The sequence below is a fragment of the Suricata suricatta genome, chromosome 7, assembly GCF_006229205.1.
Source record: "Suricata suricatta isolate VVHF042 chromosome 7, meerkat_22Aug2017_6uvM2_HiC, whole genome shotgun sequence".
Taxonomy (NCBI): domain Eukaryota; kingdom Metazoa; phylum Chordata; class Mammalia; order Carnivora; family Herpestidae; genus Suricata; species Suricata suricatta.
Genome location: NC_043706.1, coordinates 140,589,863 through 140,615,698, shown reverse-complemented (window position 1 = coordinate 140,615,698; position 25,836 = coordinate 140,589,863). Strand labels below are relative to the sequence as shown.

At 40.8% G+C, this 25,836-nt stretch overlaps 1 protein-coding gene across 1 annotated transcript in view; it reads right to left on the bottom strand.

Annotated features, from left to right (window-relative positions):
- Positions 1–3,043: 3,043 nt before the first annotated feature.
- QKI (QKI, KH domain containing RNA binding) overlaps positions 3,044–25,836 on the bottom strand; it is a gene marked incomplete at its 5' end in the record, with an annotated part of 109,962 nt that continues 87,169 nt past the window's right edge. Inside the window, 4 exons of the mRNA XM_029944343.1 lie at positions 3,044–10,803; positions 14,864–14,938; positions 17,658–17,933; positions 19,159–19,246. Coding sequence (XP_029800203.1) covers positions 10,787–10,803; positions 14,864–14,938; positions 17,658–17,933; positions 19,159–19,246 — 456 coding nt within the window. The remainder of the gene's footprint in view (positions 10,804–14,863; positions 14,939–17,657; positions 17,934–19,158; positions 19,247–25,836) is intronic.

Below are 25,836 nucleotides of genomic sequence, written 5' to 3'. Positions count from 1 at the left end.
GGAAAAGGCAAAACATAAGGACAGGGAACCAGATCACTGGGTGCTAGAGTTGGGGGGAGGGGGGACAGGGGTGCACAGAGGACGTTAGGGCAGTGAAAATACTCTGTGTGCTACCTTCGTGACATAAACATGTCATCATACGTTTGTCCAAACCCATAAAATAAACCACAGGAGTAAGCGATAAACTACGGACTTTGGGAATGACGTGTCCATGCGGGGTCACCGCCCAGAACAGTGCCCCACGCTGGCGCAAGATGCTGACAGCCAGAGCACTTGTACACGTGTGCAGACGGGAAGGGACGGGGGACTTTTACAAAACTGTCTGTTCAACGTTCCTCTGACCCCAAAACTGCTCTAAAAATTTTAGTGTATTAAAAACAAAACAAAAATACTTTGCCAGAATCACCAGCATATTAAAAAAAAAAAATAAAGCACAACCTCTATTTGTTCGTAGCATTTCATCTTGGTGGTTTTTAATTCGTGGCCTCTCACAGATATCTTACGTTTCTTAGAGCTGGTTTGTTTAAAGATCATAACTTAAGGGTGGCAGTAAAGCAAACATTTTGTTTCAGAGCCGAAACATTCCTTGTGCAGGAAACGCGGTCTTTGGTCCTGGTGTTTGTCTTTTTGAGAGACAGAGAGAGACAGCTCCAGCAGGGAAGGGTCGGAGGGGGAGACACAGAATCTGAAGCAGCTCCAAGCCCTGAGCTGTCGGCACAGAGCCCGACGCGGGGCCCGAACCCACGCACCACGAGATCATGACCTGAGCCGAAGCCGGACGCTTAGCTGACTGAGCCCCCCAAGGCGCCTCAAGAGGTCTTCAATTAAAATTTCCTCTTCCGCCATCTACCCAGACCACGTATTTGAGACTTACCAGTGACAAGCATAACCACAGCTAAATGTCACCAACAGGTCACCAGGGCGGCATTTACTGAACAGACATGGAGAATCAGTGTTTATAAGTTCTTCTGGTTACTGACTCCGAAGCATTAATCTCTTATTCTATGGTTTTACCATCTTTGGATAACATAATATATGTACAAGTTTGGTTTTAATGCATTTTGAGTTACAGAGCAATGGTCATTTTTGTGAATTTTATGTCATTGATTTTATTGAATCCTGTACGGATTGTAGCACCTGATTAACACCAGGTGTCCGATCCAGTTAAGCACTCAAAACATTGACTGCAGAGCTAATGTTCATCATTATGATTAACAATGAGGGGCTCCTGGGTGGCTCAGTCGGTTAAGCGTCCGACTGCAGCTCAGGTCACGATCTCAGTCTGTGGGTTTGAGCCCCGCATCAGGCTCCGTGCTGACAGCTCAGAGCCTGAAGCCTGCTCAGATTCTGTGTCTCCCTCTCTCTCTGCCCTCCCCTGCTCTCAAAATAAAATAAAGACATTAAAAAAAATATGAGTAACAATGAGTGCAGGACAGACCGGATTCCTGATGGGATCCTCCCTAGTGCCTTTGATCTAACATTTGATTTTTAAAGCCACTGGTATATGATCTGGTACTCCAATAAACTTTGCTGATATCCAGCCCGGCGACTTTCCCCTGGCATTTGTCTTACTTTCTTCACCACAATTTTGCAAGAAACTTTTTCACCAGGAAAGTCGGTGGTAATTTCGATTGGAAAGGAGAGGCCAGAGCCTACTGGGCAAAAGAACAGGAAGGCATTCCTTCCCACCCGCTGAGCAGCTCCACAGCTAAGAGGGACCAAGTTACTTCCATCGCCTGTGGGTCTCCTAGGATGAAGAATGGAAGTACTTAAGAAACAGGAGTGGGCGTGGTACCAACTTTTTCAAGTTTGTAAATTATTTAAATTTACTTTTTTTTTTCCCTCCCTGGATTAGCCCTGCTCAATTCGGTCCTGACAGAAGTTAGGGGATACAGAAGCCAGGAGAGAATGAGCTTCGCAGTATGGCCCTTAGTAACACGTACTCTTGCTGGCCGCAGTTCATTGCGTATTTGCTTGGATACGGAGTTCTAGAGATACAGACAGTACACGTGTATTCCAAAAATTAGAGCACGTTACGGCCCCTGGAGATGACCTTGCACTGGTGGTAGTTCAGATACAGTTTATGCTGCGTGACTCAACAACTCTTGGTTGCCACGAAGTCTCTAGAATGGAGTTGAGGATGGAAACGGAGAATCTTTCAGAGGCTGCATGCCACAAGCATTCGAAGCATCCGGGGAACACCTCTTTGAAGGGGTCGGGACACCACAAGGACTTGGTGGTGTTTATTAGCCTAAAGGCATGCAGGTAATTGGTGGAGTCCACATCAGTGATGTTTTCGTGAAGAGCATAAAATCTCTGTCACGTGCTCATAGAGAATTCAGCGAAAAGGCAACGCCCTTTGGAATACAGCAAAGTAAAACTTGAACCACATTGTTTCTCTTCTGTGTCCCCATGCCAGGCTGCCTTTATTATGAGCTCCAAGAGTAACTGGAGGCATCTAATTCGTCTTAGAACTGGCACTGGTAGGGGCACCTGGGTGGCTCAGGTCATGATCTCAGTTTATGGGCCCAAGCCCCGCCATGCTGATGGTGCTTGGGATTTGCTCTCTCCCCTCCCTCAAAAATAAACAAACTTTAATAAATTAAAAAAGAAGGAACCAGCACTGATCATTGTGATGACAACTACTTCCAGATCTGGTATCAAACTTCCCTTTGACTGAAACACCACCTTCACCGCTAACAGCTCAGGGTGTGGCACTTGTATGTTTGGTTTCTGAGTCTGGATTTCCCCCCCGCATTCCGGTCTCGACCTCAGACTCTTAGGAGGTGTGTTCACAGGCACCCCACCCACTAACTTCAAGTTTTAAGTTTCCCCACGACCTAGAACGCTTAAGATTAAGCTTTGAACAGTTTTTGAATGCCTTTTCACCTCACCGAGAAAACAATGGGCGAAAGCATCATTCATTAACGAAAATCATTTAATTAGGATGTATTCAAGGCAACTTCCCACTTGCACTGCTCATCTGTTATTTTAGAGACAAAAATGTCAAATACTGTGCTAAGACCAGCTTTCAAAATTCAGGTTTCAAGCATAGCCATGTCATTTTATTCATTCCCAACCTCGAGAGAAGTTCTACATAAATGGAGTGATCTGGACATTTTTAGTATCAACTCCAACAGTTCAGCAGGAAAATGCTTGGGGACACACGTACAAATCTCTTCTTCTCTTAGTATTTTGATCTTAACTGTTCTTTCCCATAACGTCCTTTAATATCCCGTTAAGTAAATAGAGGAGTAATATCATAATAGGAGCATACATTAGGAAAACACAATAATAGTTACTTTCATCCTAATTCTAAGATGCTTTTGAAACTGCTGAGTAGCACACAGAAATAAGCATTTTTATGATGGTGTGTACTCTGCATACTTCACAAAGTAGCATTTAACTGGAAAAATCGAATTTTAACATAGTTCTCTGGGAAAATGTGATCAAACTGGCACTAATATTTTCTTTTAGACATGGAATATTTTTAACACAATTGTTAAATGTTCCGTTAGTTCAACTGTCTTCTAACAAGAACATAGTTACTATAAGGAGGTAGCTACTAATTATAAAAATTTACATTAGGAAGGCCAAATGCCATCTACTCCCTTCACTCACTTAATAGAAATTCCTTCCCTAATATTAATAGAACATGTATGAATTACGATAGGCTAATAATTTCTTAATTCATCTAGAAACCTACTCATCTGACTTTTCCAGGAAGAAAAACATTAAAACTTGCTCTACAAATTACACCTTTTAAGAAGCTAGTTGATGCTTGAAGTCAGAATTAGTATTCTGGATCGAGAGGCAAGCGGTTACTTACAGGGACCAGAGTTGGGAAAAAAGAAAGCCAGCCAGGATCAAGGAAATCGATCCGCAGGTAGGGGTGCCACCAAACCGGGGGTACTTGGCTTAAAGGGAACAACTGAACTACTCTGCTTCGGCTGGACGGCTACCACGGGAGAATGCCGCCTTCCGCATTCTAGAGATGTTGATTTGTGACGTGCGATCACGTGGAAAGGGCACCTTCTTGAAAACTCTGGTCTTTAGACGCCAAGTGCCGGAGGCAGTTCGAACAGTAGCAAGGACACCTTTGGGCCGAGTGAGAGGCCTCCTGTGCTCCGGTCCCACCTCTGCCGCTGCTTGTCTCCGTGTGGGGAGACCGTCCCGCCAGAGACCAAGGACCTAGTGATCAGACGGGGGGAGCCGTCTGGAGCTCCTTCACCGGGAGACGGCAGGGCGTCAGGATGAAACCTTAAAGGCTTCCAACTACTGGACTCCATCTTTTTATTTCTACTTTTTTAAAACCAACTCTACTTTGTTCAAGGAATCGATGCCACTAGTCCTTCTCGTGTGACGGACAAGACCAGGATTTGGTCCGCGTTCCTTGATTCTTTATGTCTAACAACTACACACTGGGCCCGCGCTTCTCAGCAGAGATGAGAACGTTCCGGAGGCACACCCAACCGAGGAACACGGTGTCTGGTCACTGATTTTCCTTTTCTTAATCACTGAAATCAAGGCGAATACGGTAACCAGGGCAGCGGTAGAGCTCCGTGTCAGATTCTTTTTTTTTTTTTAATGGTGGTAAAAGCAACACAAATTAAGAAAAAATGTGCTTTGTCGGGAAGTGTGTGTTGGGAGGGAGCAGAAGCAGCACTTTCAGCTGCGGGCCGTCTGAGAGGAAGAAGCAAATGCGCCTTTTCCAGTCGGTTTATTGCACTTCATGTACAGCCATACGGGGTCTCCGTTCACACGGGATTTGAGAAGGCCTGTCCGAACTTTTCTCGCTCTACACAATTTCCACAAGTAAAATGCTAAACGTCTTATACACAACACTACGGTATAAGCCACAAAAGATGTATGTGGTAATCAAAACTTCTCAACAATAGCATCTTAAAAATATATGTAAGTTTTGTCTTTTTCTTTTTTTAGCCCTGGAAGCTGAGCTCTTCCCACAAGGGGAGGTCTTTTGCCAAGAAGGGTCAGCAAAATCATAAGCAATGCGAAATCAACGTTGTGCTGCTCTTTGCTGCACCTTCCGCCCACCTCTACTATGAATTAATTCTTCCTTCTCTCCCGCCCCTGGCAATTAGCGCAGCAGAAACACAGAAAGGAGAGTACTACGTTTAGGTGAACCAGTTTGATTCCGCATTGAGTTCCAGGCAGATATAATGTTAAGCCTCTCTGTCACAAAGGCATTTCAAATGGATTTTTTATGAAAGACCACAAAGTCACGTGTGGGTACCGTATGAGTAATTTCTGAAAGTATCTGCCTATAAAATGAAATAATTTGTTTAAACAAAGGTATTCAGGCATTTGTGACAATGTTAAAAAAAACCTTAGGTACTTCTTAGAAAGTCTGAGTCCAAAAAGTTTTGAGAGTAATTCTTGCTATCAAATAAAAGATTATACTTTAGCAATGTATTTCATTTTACTAAAAATCAGTTGCGACAAATAGTGTAATAGCTAATTGCTACCAAGGAATAGAGACGGACATTTTATCCCAAACAAGCAAAAACCCAGAAAACTGGAGAAACCCTAACAGTCATATGTGAGACACACACGTCAGACTTCACTGGGGAAGAAAAGATTCTGGATTTGGTTATGAGCAATTTCATTTAGACTGTGCTTTCAGTGCACCAGAAAACGTAGAGCATTCGCATGTATGCATCTATGTTTAGAAAGCCCTAACTACCTATTTTGTGTAGAAATACACACATCCTGCCTTTGTGGACGGTGTAAGTCAAGGGCTCCCCTGGATGGGGGGCAGAGTCAGTGCCTAGGGTGTGTTAAGATCTCCTTCCATGCCATGTTCTTCCTGACATTTTGCGTAAGAAAAACAGGCTTCACTAAGTGCATTAATTGTGCAACTCCTCCACTGAACGCTTAACTTACCGTAGTTTTGCCAAATGACAGTATAAATGACTAGCATTTTATCGGTCCAAGAATTTGGTAGTTTCATTCTTAATGCTATCAAACACGGTATTTGTGCTTTCACCTTTTCAAAAGTCTTTTACAACTTTTCCAACATGAAAGGTGACAATAGGACATACTTATACAGGAAGTGCCATTAACTGAAAATGAGATGAGGCTGCATTCACAGGCTTTAGGCAACGTGTAGTGAGTTGCATAGAAATTCATCCGTTTAAAATGACACGGCACCACGAGGGCTCTAGATTAGCAGCTCGACAGACATCTTCAAATTTTTACAAAATAACGTGTGAACTGTATGGCAAGTTTTACAGGTGGTGGCCCTATGAAGGCTCTGCCTACCTAACAATAATATACAGCCCCCTCCCCCCAAATCAGAGAAACAACTGTATTTGATCGATCCAAAGGACTACTGCTATGATTAAATCAGCTCCTTATGTAATTCATGTATGTATGTACATACACATACACATACACATACACATACACACACACACACACACACACTCTGGGGAGATACATATATGGGGGCACTTTGACAGTCTGATTGGTTAATAGCGTATTGGTATAGTTTTGTTTTTTGTCACACGTAACTCCTTTCAGCCCCAAATTTTAGAACTTTAAAATAAATAAGATGTAATTTACAAAAATAAGCCATTATTTACAAACATAAAAATTAATCCTGAGAATTTATTATCCAGAATGGTTTCACAGAAGAGGAAATAACCAGTATCTGTGAAACAAAAATGTGCCTCACACGTTAAAACTGCAGAATTTGTAAGTGGAGGTCAATTTACCTAAGTTGCAGCCGAGAAGAAGGATGAAGATATTTAATGAGTCTTAAATCGACTTGCATGCAAGAAATGATCTCTAACTTCTCACACGCCAACATCCTGCTCCCTAAACTCCTTGTATTAATGGGGTATTCTGGCTGTGTTTTGGAAGAGGGTGAGAGAGAGCGCACCCGAAGAAAACTCCACGCTTCAGTCTCCTCTCTCGAAACGGGTTCTGGGCGGTGGGGTGTGCGGTCATCACTAACGGGTCACTTTAAACCGCGCTGAGGAACAGAGCTCCTCCCCCTTTGGCTCTACCTGGTCCAGCCCCCCACACCGCCTGCCCCAGTGGGAACAGTGGCTAACGCAGTTCAACACTTTCTAAAAGAAAAGTGTCCAATTAAAACACAAATGTGAAGAAAGGCAAAACCTCATCAGATGCTTTGCTTTATAATGTGCAGCAAAAAACAAACAATTACCTACTTATAGCAATTAAAAGAAGTGGTTCAACAGAGAATCAAACTGGTTTTCGGGGTGTACCATCACAATGAGTCTCTTTACTCTTTGTGCTGTGAGCAGACAGGGATTATTTTGGAGAAGGAGAAATAAGAAAGTGTGGAATTAGTAACGCAAGAGGCTGAAAGGCAAGTGGCAAGACTCGAAGAATGCCTCAGACCAATGCTACTTTGTTCCCGTCCCTTTGGGCACCTCCCCGCTGTGGTCAAAGGCCAGAATAACCGAAGCCGTTTTTAACAGGAGTGTGCGTAACTGTCAGCTGACAAACAACATAAAAACAAGTCACGCTAGGTTATCTGTGGTCACGTTCTTCAGGGTTAGTCCAGTAACTCAAGACTTTACATTCTTTTGTCTTTATTTGTTTATTTTAATTATTAAACACGTAAAGGTTAATAAACAGACATAGTCCAGAGTTAGTAGGTTGGTATTATAACATTTATTAAAATAATGCTATGGGTTAATAGAAACAGCAAAGAACCAAAGAATTAAAATGCAAGCTATGTAAAATCCCAACTAAAACCCAAAAGTGTCTAATGTATTCATTCATTAGCTAATAACTAAAAGCCCAAGAAAGACAAGACACCCAATATAATAAAGTACTGCAAAACAAGTGGCAATTTTCAGTTATCAAAATTGTGGATTCTGCATTTTGTATCCTTTTCTCAATCAAGAAAAAAATTCTTTTTGAATGTTATATAACATACATATAAAACAAGATAGAAAAATACATTATAAACTTGTAACAATGGCTGTAAATACATTATCTTACATGTTTCTCATAGGCAATAGGTTGGTTATGATACATACACAGCAGGAAACTACGAAGATAGTAAAGAACTGACAAAAACGCATGTCGGCTGTACGGCAACATACAAGCGACACTCCCATCTACCCACGCTAAAAAATTACATAATACTGTCAGAAAAGAAGTCTTAAAAACTACATATTTTAATAAGAAATAAATTCAATAAAGAATGATAATACTGAGAACCAAGGCATTCAGAGATTTCAAAAGTCATGCTTTTTTTTTTTCAGTTGATCCAAAATTTTATCAACTAAGTTTTCAAAAGTTTGTTCAGAGCCAACATTACTTATAAATGTCACACATTTATTTCATACATTTACTTTCTTCCCCATAAAAGACCTTTGATAAACATCTAAAATGTCCAGGTATAACATAGTTGAGATGAAACTGGATCAAATACTGGTATTGTTTTTAAACTACTATCACCTCAAGTGTTTGAGTGTCGCAAATTTATTCAACCAACCAAACAAAATAAAAATCAAAATGGCACAGCATATACTGTAAAGAAATCAAAACAACTGTATGTGTAACAGAAAGACAAAGTGGTGGCACATTAAACCAACGCTAGCTGAATACAATACCATGGATGTCTATTGCATAGTAAATAAACTGAAAACGGTTTCCAAGTGAGACAAGATGCTGGAGGAGGTCACCACGAAGGTGCTCACTGAGCTTACTGCTGACCTTGACTGTGAAGCTGTGAAGGTGTGCAAGAGGGAAGGAGTCGATGAGCTGGGGGTCCACTGCCCCTTGAAATCTGCCACATCTGGTACTGAGCAGTTAAGGATGATTTACTTCAGTGTCTGGCTGCAGTAGGGCTCTGCGCCCAAATCGCTTCAACTACAAAGCTGAGTTTCAAGAGAAACTGGAAGCTTTAAACTCACATGTAGTTGAGCATTTTTCTGCACAGTGATGCCAGTTTTTTTCTTTAAAGCTAAGAAAACAAACTGGTGTGTGTGTGTGTGTGTGTGTGTGTGTGTGTGTGTGTGTGTGTGTGTTGGGGGGTTGTGTGGGGCCACCTGGGTCACTAAAACCACCAAAGAAAAGGACTGCCCAGGTCATGTGGTATGGTAGAAAGAAGTCTGATTATATGTGGGCCATTAAAAAAATACTGGTATCCAGAATGACAATCCCAAAGACTCAATTTTGTGAAAAAGTTTGCTAAGAACACTATCCTCTGCAATTTAGGAAGAACAAGTTCAGCACACCCCTCCTTCTCTGAATAAAAGAAAGTTCTAATTTTGTCTGTAAATTGGTGTTCAGATCACACATAATTTTTGTCTTAGAACCTGTTGGGCTAACATTAAATGTCACAAGAACCAAGAGCGCTCAATAATGATTTTAAAAGAATGATGTTTTAAAACTTACTTGTGAGGCATTAGAAAAGTTATCAAATTGTTCACAGTATCAGATTTGGCAAATTTGTATCAAGGTACGTGGCAAAAATCATATTAATTCAAACCATCAACTCACTGGTCTCCCCTCAAATCTTTCACATACTGGGCGGGCGACAGGGTCACATGCACTGACCTGTGTTCTGAGGGAGGAGCTGATCTCACAAGACACTTGACTAAATGACCAGGAAGGAAAATAAGGCACTTTCTTTTCTTTAGACTTATTCCAATACTTAAAAAATAAAAAAGAAAGACAAAAAGGCTCTTTTGGTCTTTTGTTTCTTGACAACCACCAGAAAAAATCATTTAATGAAATAAAGGGTTTCTTTGTTCTTTTTCTTTTTTTTTTTATAACACTTGAAAGTATAAAATGCTACATTTCCAAAAATAGATAGATTTGTTCTGCACCAGCACCCTTGTATAGTAAAAGTATCTACTTTTTGTTCGTTTGTTTCAATGCGCTACACTTTATCTACAATTTCATTACATGTATACAGCAAATAGGCAAGCATGGCTTTTACATCCTTAATGATTTTTTTTTCTATACAGGGAGGTTTAAAAAAAATATTTGAACAGTTTGCCCAGTAATGTGACACATAATGCATGTACCTTGTTCTCGTATATTTTTTAAAGGAGGTTGTAAAATAAAGGTTCAGTAATTTTAACTCAGATATATTTATCTTTTTAAAAATAGTGTTGCAGTTTTGCTCTTTGCATTACTTCTCAGAACTCCTCGCTAGGCTGTTCTCCATGGCACACTTCTAACACTTCAACATCTGGCAGGCAATATAAAAAAGGCTGCAACGTCTGCCCTTTGAGGGCACTGTAGTGACTAGACAGCGTATCAAATTTTGAATACTTTTTGAAGTCACTTCACCAATGACGTCCCTGACCAAAGGTCCATGCATGACGCGTCACCACACACAGTACATTCAGAGAGCGGTGACTCGCTATGAGAAGAAGGTTCCTACAAGTCTCGCACAGTAACTGCCTCTGTCACTGAGTAGTTAAGGGCCATCTGTCCCCCTCCTGAAGTGAGGCCTTCTTACCGTTCGCTTAGGGCAGGACGCGAGAGGATGATCAGTGCTGGGGGATGAGCGGGGCCTTATTGCTTTACTACTATTCAGTGCAGGTTCTAGAACCACTTTCACCCAAACAGAAAGAAAAACCAAAAGCTGAGTCGGAGGACAACAATTTCTTTGTCTTTTGTTTGGTTAGATGGTAAGACGAACGGACAAGTGCCTCAGCTCGCTGCACTGACGACAGGCAAGCAAAGGCGATTACCAGTTAACTGATCAGCAGGCAGGCATGGTCAGGTCATCATTGGGTGAAGAGTTCAGAGGTCAGAAGGTCATAGGTTAGTTGCCGGTGGCGGCTGGGTGGTTAGAAACAAAAAACAAAACAAAACAAAACAAAAAAAAAAAAAACAAAACAAAAAAAAAAAAAGAAAAGAAAAGATAGAGAAGAGATTAGTTTCAGCTAGTGACGGCTTAATGACAACATGAAAAACTAATCACAACTAATAAAAAAAAGCATGTTTAATTCTGACGAACTGATTGACACCATCTACAGAATACAATAAAAATCATGACAGTTTCATATCATGATTTGAACAAATGAAGGAGAGCCCACTCCCACAAAAATAACAAACAAACTGGTTAACGAGAAAAAATAGAAATAAAATACAACTAATAACTAATAGTTAGTAGCAGTCAATGGAGGAAACCGGAGAACAACAATGAATAGGTTTGATAAACAGAATTCTGAAACAGTCAGTGCAGTTATGAGTGTCTGACTGCTATTAAGCATTAGTATTCTCTCAGATGCAAGCATTAAAGCAACTATTAATGATGGATGTGATTATTAATAACTGATGATTAACAGAAATGAATCTAAAGAAATTTAAATTTCTCTGAACAACTTGGTTCAACATAAACTCTGGGCCAAACAAGGTTTCTTTTGTTCAATAAATGTTTATTGCTTTTTCAATTATTCTATTTACAAACAACACGGAACTTCTTGGCCTTATGACACAAAGCGATACTAAACTGTAGTCTAGCCGTGGAGGGAACATCATGGAACCAGAAAAAGGCCAGGCCTTCTGCGCTAGCCAGCACTTTCCAGTTGAAAATACTATTTTACACATATAGAACACTTATAAAATGCACTGGCATGTAAACACTGTAAAATCCTGCCATTTAAAATTCTATACTCAAAAAGCTCTAAGTACATCAAAAAATAGAGGAAATTTCTAATTGATACCAATAAGGCATTTTAAAACTACAAACAGCTTTCTTTATTCAATTTCAAAGCTAATACTCTGCAAATACAATAAAATCTGACATTTCATATACATTCCTGCTTTATATTTTATATTTTAAAAGAAGCCACCTGTAAATACTATTTTCTTTTGCAAAATAACAGAACAAAAAAATAAAAAAAAAATTACAGTAAAACACAAAGTAGTTCTCAAGTGGAAAGTTATCGTGCCCAGTGTCCTTGAGTTGTGCCTTCCTTATAGTCAACCTGTCACATTCTGCTTCACCAAACTTGGTCCACTTAACAGTAGTATGATTTTTAAGACTCATTCAACAGCTTAATTACTCCTACTATACTCTGAGGTTTGATAGAATTTTCTGTACTGTTGCCATGTGACTGAGGCAGAGGAGATGTGAGTGAAAAACTACTCAGTGCAAAGGTAGAGTCCGTGCTACTTCAGAAGTTGAGACCCAGTAGGTATAATGTTCACAGAATTGTTTTAAATCATCTATATGATGGACTGGTTTACTTTCACATAACAAAAATGCTTTCTAGAGTCTATCATTTAGGATAGTTTATAAATACTACAAAAATACTGTATCTTCAATGTGACCAAATCTTCCCTGAATTTCTCAAAAATAAGTGGAATTTTATTTAAAATAAAAATTGCTATTCCAAAATTAAAGAAGAAAATAAATATTTAACAAGATGTAGTCATACCACTTCATAGTCACTCCCAAAATACAGAATCTTAAAGCATTTTTGATATTACTTAAGATTTTGATTAAAATTGCATTAAGTTTCTTATACAAATTATGAAAATGGTTTTTATAAAATTATTACTCAGAAAAACTCTGATTATGTTTTCTTGTGTGTGGAATCAACGAAGCCAACTACCTCTCTATACCCCAGAGCACCTAGAGCGCATCCTCTGCCAAGGCCTGGCCTTCCGCAGCACAGGTGTGTCACTGTGCAAAATCACCATGGTTCAGTACAACTAACAAGTCAGTTGGTCTTTCACAGGCTTCAAATTCAGTTTTGAAATATGTGTCAAAGTGGGTTTATTTTTAGTAATGAACTAGGTAGTTGTCAACCATGCAGTACTCTAAATGCATATATGTAAAATTACACGGTTATACGTCCAAGGGCTGAGTTTCCTTGCATTAAAAGTGAATGCTTATATTAATCTTCCCTTCAAAAAAAAAAAAAAACCTCAAAAATAGAGAAAACAGTAGTATCATAAAATAATTTAAATGAAGGAATTCAGACATCTCCCTTAGACCCAATGAGTGCATACAGTGATAGTAACAGCAGTATACAAGTGTTCTGTTATTTAAAGGGGGGAAAAAGGGGAAGATTTCGGTTTGCTGACATTGCATTTTCAATAAAAGTGATAAGAATAATCAAAACACATGTAACTACAAAAGAGCCAGGCATGGAATGTGACGTCATGTCCAAAGACTACAGAATCTTCCTAATAGTTTCAACTATCTCAAGGCACTGGAGCATTGAGTCGCCAATAATTATTATGTTAAAACAAAATTATGAGAAATCTCCTAAAAGGGGCAGGCAGGGAATGGTTAAGGGAAGAAAAACCACTTTCAAATATGCTTTCAAACAATTTCAGACATTAATGATGTGAAAAAAGCTTCAAATTATTCACAGAATTATTGGATTTCTTTAAATCTAAAGTGACTTCTGAAAGAAATGCCCTCCTCCACAAGGAGCCTCGCTCCCCGAGAAGGTGGCGCACGCAGGGTGCAGGGCCCGCTTCCAAGGTGCGCCGGCGTCACAGGGCGTCGCTGGGCTTGGAGCTCAGGGCCTACTGACTTTGCCCACTGAATGATCACAAGTAATGTGCGTATAAGTTAAAAGTTTTCAATTCAAGGCTCTTTTACTTATGTACGATGCTAAGTATCATCGATGTCGCTGGAAAGTATTCCAGTCTGATCTGGACAACAGCTGTGTCCACTATGTATCAACAGTATTTGAGAGCACTATGTGGAGTAGGTCATTCGTAAATTCGTAGCTGTAGGACAGGAGTGTAAATGCATCGCTTTCCCACTAATGCAAGAGACTTCGATCCAATTAATTAGGAAGTAAGAAATGTGCAATAGAAGCTTGTAAAAAATCTTTTTCTACCTTGCTTCAGATTCTTACCTTGTGATGACAAACTAAGAAAACAATTCAATGTCAATAAACCGAAAATAACACTCCTCAATAAACATAAATAATTTATAAAAGGGTCCAAGGGTATATATAGGACACAAATTGCAAGCGTTGAAAAGGAGAAAAATGAAGACTTATTTTCCAGTCACAGGTTAGTCAAAAAAGATATTGAAAGCTGGATTCGTGTCTCCACAGAACTTCAAGAGATAGTTTACCTTCAGATAATATATTTTAGCAGCAAATGACAAAAATCAAAGGATCCATTTTGGCAAGAGAATGTAAGAATAAAAGGGAACTGATTTTCTCATTCATAAAAAAAAAAAAATACCCAACTTTATCAAAGTTACCTTCACAGCCCTTACTCTGTTGAGTACTTGTACTCAAGTACTTGACTTGTACTAAGGACTTGACATGCGCGCCCTCGTGTTTACACAGTGGCTCCAGGATCTTATTGAAAAGGACAATGGAAACTAAATCTTCAGTTTTCTCCACAAGGACACAGGAGGCATATATATTCCTTTACTCCTCTCATTAAAGCACCATCCGCTCAGTTCATTTTGCAAAATCAACCCAAAATTTCACAATTACAAGGTATATTTTAGCAAAAGTTATTACTAAAAAATAATTAAGGCAACATCAAAATTTGACATCTCCCCAAGTGGACCAATTCATGTTTTAGTAGGAATAAATCACAGTACATATACTAATAATAGGATTTAATAAGTTAAAATATGAAGGGAGCACAGAGGGGAAAAAAAGGGAAAGGGAAAGAAAGGAAAGGAGAGGAGAGGAAAGGAGGGGAAAGGAGAAGCGAAGAGAGAAGAGAGGAGAGAAAAGGAGAGAGAAGAATCCCAACCCTTAAATCTGTCAACTATGACAAATTAATTTAGAGAGGAAAAGACCTGATGTGCAGGTAAGCAGTTACATTTTCCATCAGGTGAGGTGCTGCATATTTTACGGACACCCGACGCATGTCTCAGAAACAAGAACTGCAGGACTAAACTAACCTCGGTCTGCGGTCACAATCCTTTGGTAAGGATGGACTCGCATATCGTGCCTTCGAACTTTAGTAGCCACCGCACCTAGTTAAATTGCAATCACCAAGACAACGTTAGAAAACATTCACAAGGGAAAAGAAAACAAACATTAACAGCAGGTTTATCAAAATGGATTTCAAAGGTTCATGTACTACAAAAGTTTCATTTTAAGAAACATGTTAAGGCACAGTAGTTTTAAAATTAACCATACTATGTTGCGTATATATGCGTCTATTAATATTGCATTCAGTTCAAACATCTTGGCCTTAACCTATTTGATGCATTCATTCACAATCCCAAGTCACAGTACTTCATGAACTCTATTAGATCCAAACACATCTCAGCTTTACTAGTCACATATTCACTGAAGCGCCTTTCTTGCAGCAGGACCACTTAAATAATGCCATGTTTAATACTGACAATTATGTGCTAACCTTAAGACCACTTCCAGAGTTTATCACTTTAAAAGGTTTAAAAGCATTTCTTACAGCCTACAGATTGTGGTTTTAAACTTTGAGTCAATAAGTATGAACTGCAATGAATTAGGTGATTAGTAAAGCAAACAGTATAGTACACTTAGCAGTCAGTATACTACTATACACTCCTTTATAAATCACCATTACTTTGTAAGATTACAGACTAAACCAAATTAATAACATACTTTTACTTTCTATCAGTGTGCAAAAAGTGCAAGTAAGTCACTGACTGCTAGGCTAAGCTCCCCCCACCCCCTCGGAGGCTGCTGAGACTAAGCATTTGTTAAATTCAGATCTGATGAGGGTTCAGTTAAGACCGTTCTTGAATTCTTAGCCTTTCGTTGGGAAAGCCATACCTAAAGATAAAAGGAAGGGAATTAAAAATTAGTCATCAATGAAGATTTGATGCTAATACCAATCTCCTCACTACCACCAACACACATGTCTGCATCTGTTTCGAAGGGCACTGCTGATTTTAAAATAATAGGATGTGAAACTTGATATATTATCATGCATGTTATCTGTGTGCAAATTTATCACAACTTAGCAACTTGAAATAATTTTCTCAGTTCTCTAAGTAGTCAATCCCATGTTTTACCGCTTAGCTGGCAAAGCGAGAAGGAAGACTCGGAATGGATTCTGGTCATTTAGTACTCATTATTATTATTCACTTTGTGAATGCCAATTAGGTATCTGTAGATTTTGCTTTTAATTTTGTCAGTCTAATAATTAAGTATTATAAATAAAAAGTTCCCAACACAACAAAAACCACATCGCTTTACAATGAGGAACTGCAGTGCCTCGTGCGGTTTCTAAGCAATGAGCTGGTCCATCAGCCCTTTTTCATTTTAGAGAAACGGGTCTTACACACGTGCAATTCCACGAGGCAGCACCAGCGAGCCCGCACTGAGAGTGCTGGCCGGCGGCTGGTGGCGCTGAGCGCGAGCCCTGCAGGAAGCAGCCAGCTCCTCGAGCAGACGCTGTGCGTGAGCAGAGAGGAGCTCTGGGGGAGGAGCAGGCGTGGGGCCGCAGGACAGAGCGTTAACAGAAAGGAGAACGTAAACAGGTTACAGGTTACATGTTATTTTAAAAATGCTTCGAGAAGTGTGCAGCAGAAAATAAGCCTCTCATAAACAGCTCCGGAGCAGAATTCTGCCCTGTGGTGCCTCACACAACGACTGAGAGACGCCGGAAAACACGCACGGTCGCACGGGTCTGCTCGTGACACCGAAGGCACCTGAGTGCGCGCACACACAGATAACATACAGGGCATGTGGCTTTCTTCCACTGAACAATGAATTTTCAAGTTTAAATCTTAGTGTCCGGGTTCATGAAAGACTTTCAAATTTTTGTAAATCATCATTAATGCTGGAAAAAAAAAAACACCTTAAAAGATCAAAGTCCTAAGAGTCAACAGCATGCATGCAGCACCAAGGTCATATACAATTCAAGGAGGAAAAAAAAGTATTCAAATTCTGTCTGGTAAAACAAAGGGGCAGCACGGAAAGGTTTGTCCCACACGGACTGGTCGTGTTCTAACAGCTGCTGTATTCTAGTCCGTCATCCAGCAAGTCAATGGGCTGAAATATCAGGCATGACTGGCATTTCAATCCACTCTATAAAAAAAAGGCATCAGTAATGTCTTTTTCAGGCACACCACTTTTTGTTCATGTAAAACCAAGCGTTCATAGTATGATCTTAACTTCTGGCTCAAATGGGATTCTAAATCAGTGACTTGGTATTTGCTTATCCATTCCATTCTGTACTACAGAAAGCAGGACTTTCTCTTGGGTTTAATATTAACTAGAACTTCAACAAAAGAGAAAAACTGAGGAAATCTGAAGAACCCAACAAACTGACGTGGTCCTTTTCATATTTTAAGTGATCAGAAATATTAGAAAACACACAGACAATAATAGCAGTTTTAAAAAGACCTCAAAATATTTTCACACAGTACTTTAAAACTTAGTTGACAAACAAATCCCTGAGAAGGAAGGACTCTCACTGTAGGCAGCGGAGCCAACGGAGGGGACGGGCCAACCTCAGAATGAACTCAGGGACGTCGACTGTGGAAAGTCGTTTCTGTTTAACGTGGATCTGAGTTACCAAGCAGAGTCTGACCAAATTTAAGGTGCAGCTATTTTAAAAGGGGACCACTAAGAGAGGCCGAAATAAAAGAACGGCACCTTGTCTTGCCTCCTCACTAAAACGGATACAATCACTTCCCAGTCTGAGGCACAAAGGTCTCCAAGGAAGATGCCGCTAACCTCGCGGGGAGGACAACTCACCTAACACCCCGCTGGGCTCAATGGGGTACTCGAGGATGGATGCAGCAGGCGCCAGCGTGTAGGGGTACTCGTAGGGCGTGTAGATTAAACCGGCCTCGGGCCCCGGAGGGACTATCGCAGCGGTTGGGTGGGGAGTTCCGTTTGGCATGACAGCGGTCTGGATCTGTCTGATCAAAGGCATTATGGTCGGGCCAGCGGGCGCGGGGGTGCGCAGGGCAGCTGGCGGGAGAACGGGCGCGGGCCCAGTGATAATCCTCGGAGCAGCCTGGGCTGTCGCTGCAAGAGAAAAGGCAAGGGCTGCTACAGTAAGCAAAGAAATGTAGGAGGAAGTGCAGAGATAGCAGTATAAAATACGGAAAATGAGAGGGAAGTAGGAAAAAGAAAGGGAAAGCAGGAAAGAAGAAAAATAAAAGGAAATCATTAGTACATGCGCCGATCACACGAAAACGCCAAAGCACACCGATCAAATGCAAACAGCTTCCCCATTCCCAGTGTGATTAAGAATAAATGTGCAAAAATTAACAAGCCACTATAAACAACAATAAAAAGAACGAGACTATTAAAATAGGTTATATGCAGTTCATACATTTGATATGTCTATGGTTTTACCATCGCTTGAGACTAAAGGTGCATGCAGAAGCACATGGAAACACTCGCATTAAAAGAGGTTAAAAAAATATTTTGGAATTGGGAGTCCACAGAAATACAGTTTTGGTATATTTCTAAAGAGTAGCTTAAGTTTCGAATTAAGAAAAAGGGTTTTTATATTATTAAACTAGTCAACAAACTACAACTTCCATATAAACTTCCTGCATTTGTACGAATTTAACTTCTTCATAGAAAAAAAACAACATTCAAAATGTCCCATTCCTAAATATATGACTATTAAGGATATATTCATTCTCATGAATGAATTAAAGGCAATCATTTGTAAAGCAACTGCTTCTGAACCCACTTAGTTTCCTGTATTTTGGAAAGTTGGTTAGGACTTTAAGTCTGCTTAAAAAAAAAAAAGCCAGTTATTTAAATAGGAGATTATGTTCACATTAAAGACGTGTAAAGTTAGTTTAGATCACCTCAAAATGAGAAAAAGCAATCCTCTTCAGTTTTATGAAAGCATGCACAATACATGGCAAGGAGAAATGGGACTAAAAACACTATCACCGACTGCTCTCTGTGAACTCACATACAAAATCAACAGAGAAAACTACCATCACTGGAGGAACAAGCAAGCGAGGCAGAAGGACAGGACTCAACACGGGGCTCACTGCGTTCGGATGCGTTCTAAAACAGCTTTCTCAAAAAGAAGTTTTGAAAATTTTCTATCGCACAAATGTAACAAAGTAAGCCAGGAGCAGTGCAAACGGGACCGTGAGCCCCGCATACAGGGACAGGCGGCCCGAGTCTTCGCAGCGCAGAGCCGTCCCGGGGCGCCACCGGGGAGGGAGGTGTGCGGCCAGCACCGTGGGGGCGGCCGGGCCTGGGCCCCAGTCTCTCTTACGTGATTTGATGTTGGCGTCTCGGTAGGTGCCGTTCAGAATCGCGAGCTCCATCAGCTGCATCTTCTTCAGGCTGTCCTCCCCCTCCGCCTGCGCACGAAACACAGGCCATGAGAACTCGGACGGTGGCACGCGGCACGGCCGCAGCTGTCCCCGAGCCTTAGATCGGGGAGGAGGGATGAGAGCCACCGGTTTCGAATGGAAAAATAAAAAAAAAAAAAAACAACAGGGAACCAAAGGTGCTGATCTACTGATACACAGGATACCCTCAACTGCCACATTTCTATTGGGAGATGTCTTACTAAACTGTACTGATTTTATTAAAATTTCCTACAAAGCTTTTCTTTTAAATGAAATAAAAGCGTTAATTAAGATTAAATATAGTATGTTCTCTTTAGCATCTATCATTTTGTAGAAGACTCAAAGACTCCAATGTGCTCATTAAAAAGAAAAAAAAAAAACCCTTAAAAAACAAACAACCCCGCCCTCAACTTTAAACCTATAACATTGATTATGGTATTCATGCAAGAGAATTTAATTTTCCAAAAAGGAAAATTTAATAAAATCATAATCACAAGAATTTCTGAAATCTGAAAATATATTCTTCTCTCTTGTGACAACAACATCCCTCTCTCCCCTCGATCTACCAAAGTACATCTCTCTTTAGGGCCACCAAATGATGCATGGTCCAAGTCATGAGACATTTGAAAGTGAAAACATGTAATCATTACACCATGGTGACAGACATAAACCAGGACTGTCTCTGACCATCAAAATGTCTGGCCATCCCACTCACCTTGGATTCGCCCCACCCTTTCCACTTACTGTTGTCACCCTTGTTCTAGTCATTATTGTTTTAGTACCAAAACTACTATGGTATTATGTTAAGAGTATCTGTTCTTCAAACAATCTATACAATGGTTAGATTAACTGCACAAAAACAACTTTTCCACTTGTCTTAAAATCCTTTTTATAGTTTCTTACTATCTAAAAATATAAACCATTTAAGCTAATCTATGATCTGGGCCCAAATTATCTTCTCAAGTTAAAGCGATTCATCTTCTACTGTTTTGTACCTGTATCTTATACTATAAATCAAAGCAAATCGCTCCCAGTTATGCATCTCTGTGCGTACTCCTATCGCCTCCATCTTGAATGTTCTTCTGCACTCCATTCTATCCTCCCTCTTTCGAAATCCTACCTAATCTCTGAAAACTTCAACCTAAATGCGACCTTCTTGAACGTTCGGTCATCCTTACATTACCCGGTTTCTACCTTGACTTAACAGTTTCATGTACATCACCACTACCAAAGTAAGCTCCTTGAGAACTGAGTTGACTTCTTACTTATCACTGCTTATATTCTTACTCCCATTCGCCCTATTCTGTAAGTTATTTTTGCTAGGACATATATTTCTAGATAATTGGTAAAAAAATCTTTATTTCCAAATTTCAAATATCTAAGTCCTATAGGATAGACATTAACTATAGTAAAAAGAAAGCAGATGAAGGTAAAAATGGAACTACATGCTACTCACATTTTATGCATTATCTAATCCTCAGAATTTGATATTTAAAAAGAAAGTAACCCAGTGACACTTTCTGACTTGGTTCAGGACAGGAGCAAGGCCAGATGACAAGCTTCTCTGTCTTTTTCTACTGCAATCATCGAAGATACACAAAACTCTGTCCTTGGCCCTACAGCAGCAAAGGGGATACTATAATCTACAGCAAACAGAACCGCTAAATTGGCTTTTAATAAACCACAAAGAATTAAAGAAAAAGAGGAGTGAAAACATCATGAAGACAAAGTTTAATGTGTCACTGCCAACTTTTCACAAACCTACTCTGCAGGAGAAACAGAGAAGGCAGTCTTGAATGCCTGTGGAAGTACTATTCCTTGAGCCCTATGACCTTGGACAAAGATGAAGGAGAAAAAAAGTGAAGTAACAGGATTTCTTTAAAGCCACAGCAATTACTTATTAATGATAAAAATAAGTAAGCACCATCAACAAAAGGGACAAATTAGAAATCATCTAGTCCAAACTCCTTAAGCTTGTTCCCTGAAAACTAGTTATATTAAAAGGTAACACTTCCCAAGTCATTTCAAATTTAAATCTATATATAACAACAGAGTACCAGAAGTACATAGATGATACTCTACATTTAAAAAAAGCAATAGGTGTACCTTCAGTGACTTTCCAAAGTGAGAAACATGGTATGTGTTTGAAAACGTCAGCAAGGAAGAGGCAGAAATAAAGACAGAAGAAGGGATGTGCCATAACACCTCATACAGAGAGCTCTGTACAGAGAAGAGGTGCTCAAGCACATGTTTTCCCTGAGATGTTCCTTTGGAAAGCAACAGAGGCACACATTAGCCGGCGATGCAGTGTCAAATAGAGGAGAAAGCCAAAGCAAAAGGTGACAGAAGAAACACACGTGTGCACAGCAGGGCTCCTGCACGCAGGTGTGTGCTTTTTGCAGGGCGCAGGCTGCTGAGAACCAGACGCAGTGCCGTTGGCAGACACCCGCACCCCACCCAAGAGAATAAAAACCGGAGTGGCACCACTTTCGCCACGCAGCAGCAACGGGGCGCGCCACAGTGGCCCAGATGGACCACCTCGCACCTGGCAGGTACGCGAACACCTCCCGGCAAGCACAGAACTGCGTTGACAAAGCTGCGATTTGAACCTGGTGGTCTTGCTCCGGCATGAACTTCACTCTGGTGTCTCCATCTCTTGTCCCCTCACCAACTCCCCCCCATTATGTTCTCAGAGCACATGCTGTGGTCAAAGTTTGCAGAGCTCATTACAGAAGGACTCTTGCACAGAAGTGTTATTTCAATCTCCATGTCCTGGTTTTGTCAATGAACCTTGGCATGATACACCCGCCTGAATGCTGTGAGGTGCATGGCGTCCCTCTTTCAAATCAAGTTCAGATAAGAAAATGTGCTGGTTTCTCAGGTAATTTCCCTTGTCTTTTTCTCTAGTCCAGTGGCCCTGCTCTAGGGCTTCTACCGGCCATGCTTCATGCCAGTTTATGGGACTTTTCCTCTCTCTCAAGGATAAAAGCGGATCACACATGGCATCCTGACATCCTCCATCTTAACTCCACACACGTCAAAGGGCATTCTGTAGGAGCCTGCTGCTCAGGGGTAAACACCTGTGCATGAATGGAACTCTAACTTTCCCTTGTATGAACAAGAGCATCTGTCCTTAACCAAACCGAAGTCATAAAACGGTATTTTATACAGCTGAATCCAAGTGGTCATCTAGAACTCTGTAACTTCTCACTTCTCAAGTATTTGCTCGGCATTTTAAAATTCAAGGTATAATTTATATCAATTCAATCAGTTCTGAGGAATGTACATCAAGACACAGGACAGTTCTACCAACTCACAAGTTCTCTTGTGCCTCTTTTCTCACTCAAGGTCCCTCCTGAAACCACTGATGTGGTTTTTACCACTGGTTTAGTTTTGCCTCCCCTAGAAGGTCACACAGAGGAATCAGAGGACCCGCTCTGTGTCCAGCTGCTCGCCTGCAGCACATTTATGGAACTTTGCCACTGCTGTGTGTGTCAGTAGTTTCACCGGTTTTGAAAGCTGAGCAGTATTTCATTTATTTATCCACTCTTCTGCAATGGACGTTGATGTTTCTAGTTTTGGGGATAATGTGAAAAAAGCCATTATGAAAATTCTCATACGCGGCGATTTTGTGAATATAGTCCCCCTCCACCCCCCACCCCCATTTCTTGAATAAATACCTAGGGGTGAGATTGCTGCGTCATAGGACAAATGGGTATTTCTCTCTTATTTTGTATAAAAAACATGTAAAGGTCACTGAAATGTTATGAACAACGAATCTTTGAAAGATAAAAATTTAAAAATATAACAAACACATGCTAACTTCTCTAGAGTCCACTGCCCCATATCTAAAACCTGTGGCATCATAAACGTTTTGAGAAAATTTCAGATCTGCATAAAGACAATATACAAAGGATTACACAACATCCCCAGTGGGCCTGGAGGAATAATCCAATGTGTAACAAACATAACAATACGCTAAGTAGGATAAAGACAGATTATAAACATACTTTTCTGAACTTTTTGAGGTTTGTAATTATGGATCTGTATAAACATATATAATTTATACATATGTTTTAGGAATTTACAGCTGTGTTAAAGGGACAGAAATAGGTCATGGTTAATCCTAGATGAGAGTGAACAGGTTTTAGCATTTGAAAGCTGAACGACTTATTCACTGCTCGACCTTATGAATACTGCGTATTAGGTTTTCATCATGTAAACATGCGTGCTTCGGTCAGATCTATGGCTCTGGTACTGTATTACCCCTGAGGCCAGACAGGTCAGGCAGCTGATCCGACGTAACATATGGTCACACTGCAAAGCTGCCTTCCGACCCAGAATACCCGACCTGAAGTCCTTCCTGTAACTTCTCCTTTATGCAGGGCCTTTAAGTGGAATTATCTTCTGAATTCATCAAAGACCTCACATGACAAAGTAAGAGAACCATGTTTATTTGGCATCTTTAAATTTATAAAGTACACAATAAAAAACCCACAACAATGTAATTAATCATAATAGAGAATGGAAACAAATATACGAATGTTTCCAAATCATTACAAATGTGACTAGTGCTATAATTTGCCTGTAAGAAAAGCCCCAGTCTCCTGCCCAGCAATCAAGCCTCCAAACAACTTCTTTTAGCAGCCCTATTTGCAAATGGTTCACATTAGTCAAAATAATCTACTCGCTGTCCCCTAGAAGCCCACCGTGCTCTTCTGCCTCCAGGGTAGACAAGATCCTGTCTAGAAGCATCCTATGCAGGTCTCTTTGGACAGCTCAGATCACTGGACTCTCCAGAGGACCTTCTTTTTAAACCAGACCCACATATACTGGTATTATTTCCCTAAATCTATGCTGCTCCTTTCAGGGGACTTACTCCTATATAGATAGCCATGAACTATCTCATCTTTTCTCTTTTTTCATGTGGCTTCTAGGGAATGTCTCATGTGACTTGTATCCATGAATTAACCCAAACCAATTCAACCAGCCTTCTTCTACACCTGATGACTTGCAAACGTGAGCTTGTTCACAGACATTAAAAAAAAATTCTTTTCTATAAATTTGCAATGAGTAGAAAGGGTTTTCCAAACATAAAAAGGACCTGACTACTTAACTTCACTTGGAAGAACAAGGGCCGAATAAGTAATTAGTAGAGAAAACAAAGAGTGGCCCAAGTTTATAAACAGTTTTAATACCAATGATCACTTGTATCTGTTCTGCCAGCTAAAGAAAAGTTTGACAAAGAACATAATGGACTTAAATATAATCGAGGATTTACACAGGAGAGTGACATAACAGGACCTCTCTTTAAAGGCACATTCTGGGGGCACCTGCCTGGATGGCTCAGTCAGTTAAGTGGCTGACTTCGGCTCAGGTCATGATCTCATGGTTTGTGGGTTCGAGCCCCACGTGGGGCTCTGTGCTGACAGCTCAGAGCCTGGAGCTTGCTTCACATTCTGTGTGTCTCTCTCTCTCTCTCTCTCTCTCTCTCTCTCTCTCTCTCTCTCCACCCCTTCCCCGGTCATTCTCTGTCTCTATCAAAATAAAATAACATAAAAAAAAAATAACAGCACATTCTATTGTTTTGTGAAGGGACTGCTGGGGTTTGAGGGCGACTGGAGGCCAGTCTGAGCTTCGCCCCCAGCTCCGGAGGTTGTAGTAAGATACGGAAAATGAACCTGAAAGGTCTTGATGGCTGGTTGGATGTAAGGAATGAGGGATAGGAGACATTAAAGACTCACGTTCAGGCTTTTGGATTAAGCAATCTAGATGATGGTTCCATTTAATGAGAAGATAAAGGCTGAGGGGAATAGAATCGAGAGTTCTGTTTGGAAATATTGAGTACGAAAAGGCCAATAGCTCGGCTACTTAACAGGCAAATGGAGTTTTCAGGTAGATAGCGGAATGAGTCTGGGGTCTACTTACTCCAGCTTCTCCTACAAAGCTAGCAGGAAAATTAACCCCCACTCCCCTTCAGAACGTTTTTCCAAGACGATAACAAGCAATTACTAAGTTCCAGACGGACCTGCTATACGCTGCCAATGCTGGGTCTAGGACTCTGTTTGGTACCCTTTCTCCTTGGCCAGCTGTTTCTGTTGGCCCCTCACAAATGAGACGCACAGTGGAGGACATTACAACAAGACTGAAGAGCTAGCAGAGGGGAGAGGATGCCCCGCCCACGCCCACTGTTCTCAGGCCCCGCACTCCCCGGGCTTCTAGAGCCAGCTCTCCTGGGTCTCGCACGAGGAACAGCCTCAGGCAACCAACGAGTTTCTCTACTCCTCAGAGCTGCCAAGTTTCCACCAAGCAGCCAAGAGGGCCCCCTTCAGCACAGCACTCAGCTCCCCTCTGCAGGAACTCCCTCAAGATGCCTAAGACCTAACAGGAGTACCAACAGATCTCTCTCTTCCCTCTCCCAGCCTTGGGGTAAGAGCTGCCTCCTGCAGTTTCTCAATCTGCATTACACCCCTGCTCCTTTTTCAAATTTCAACACACGTCTAACCAATTACTTTAGTAATTCTTTCCAGTGAAGACCCTAGTGTGCTTTTTGTTTTCCTGATACGGGGAATTCATAGAATCAGAGTTTCCCAGACCGG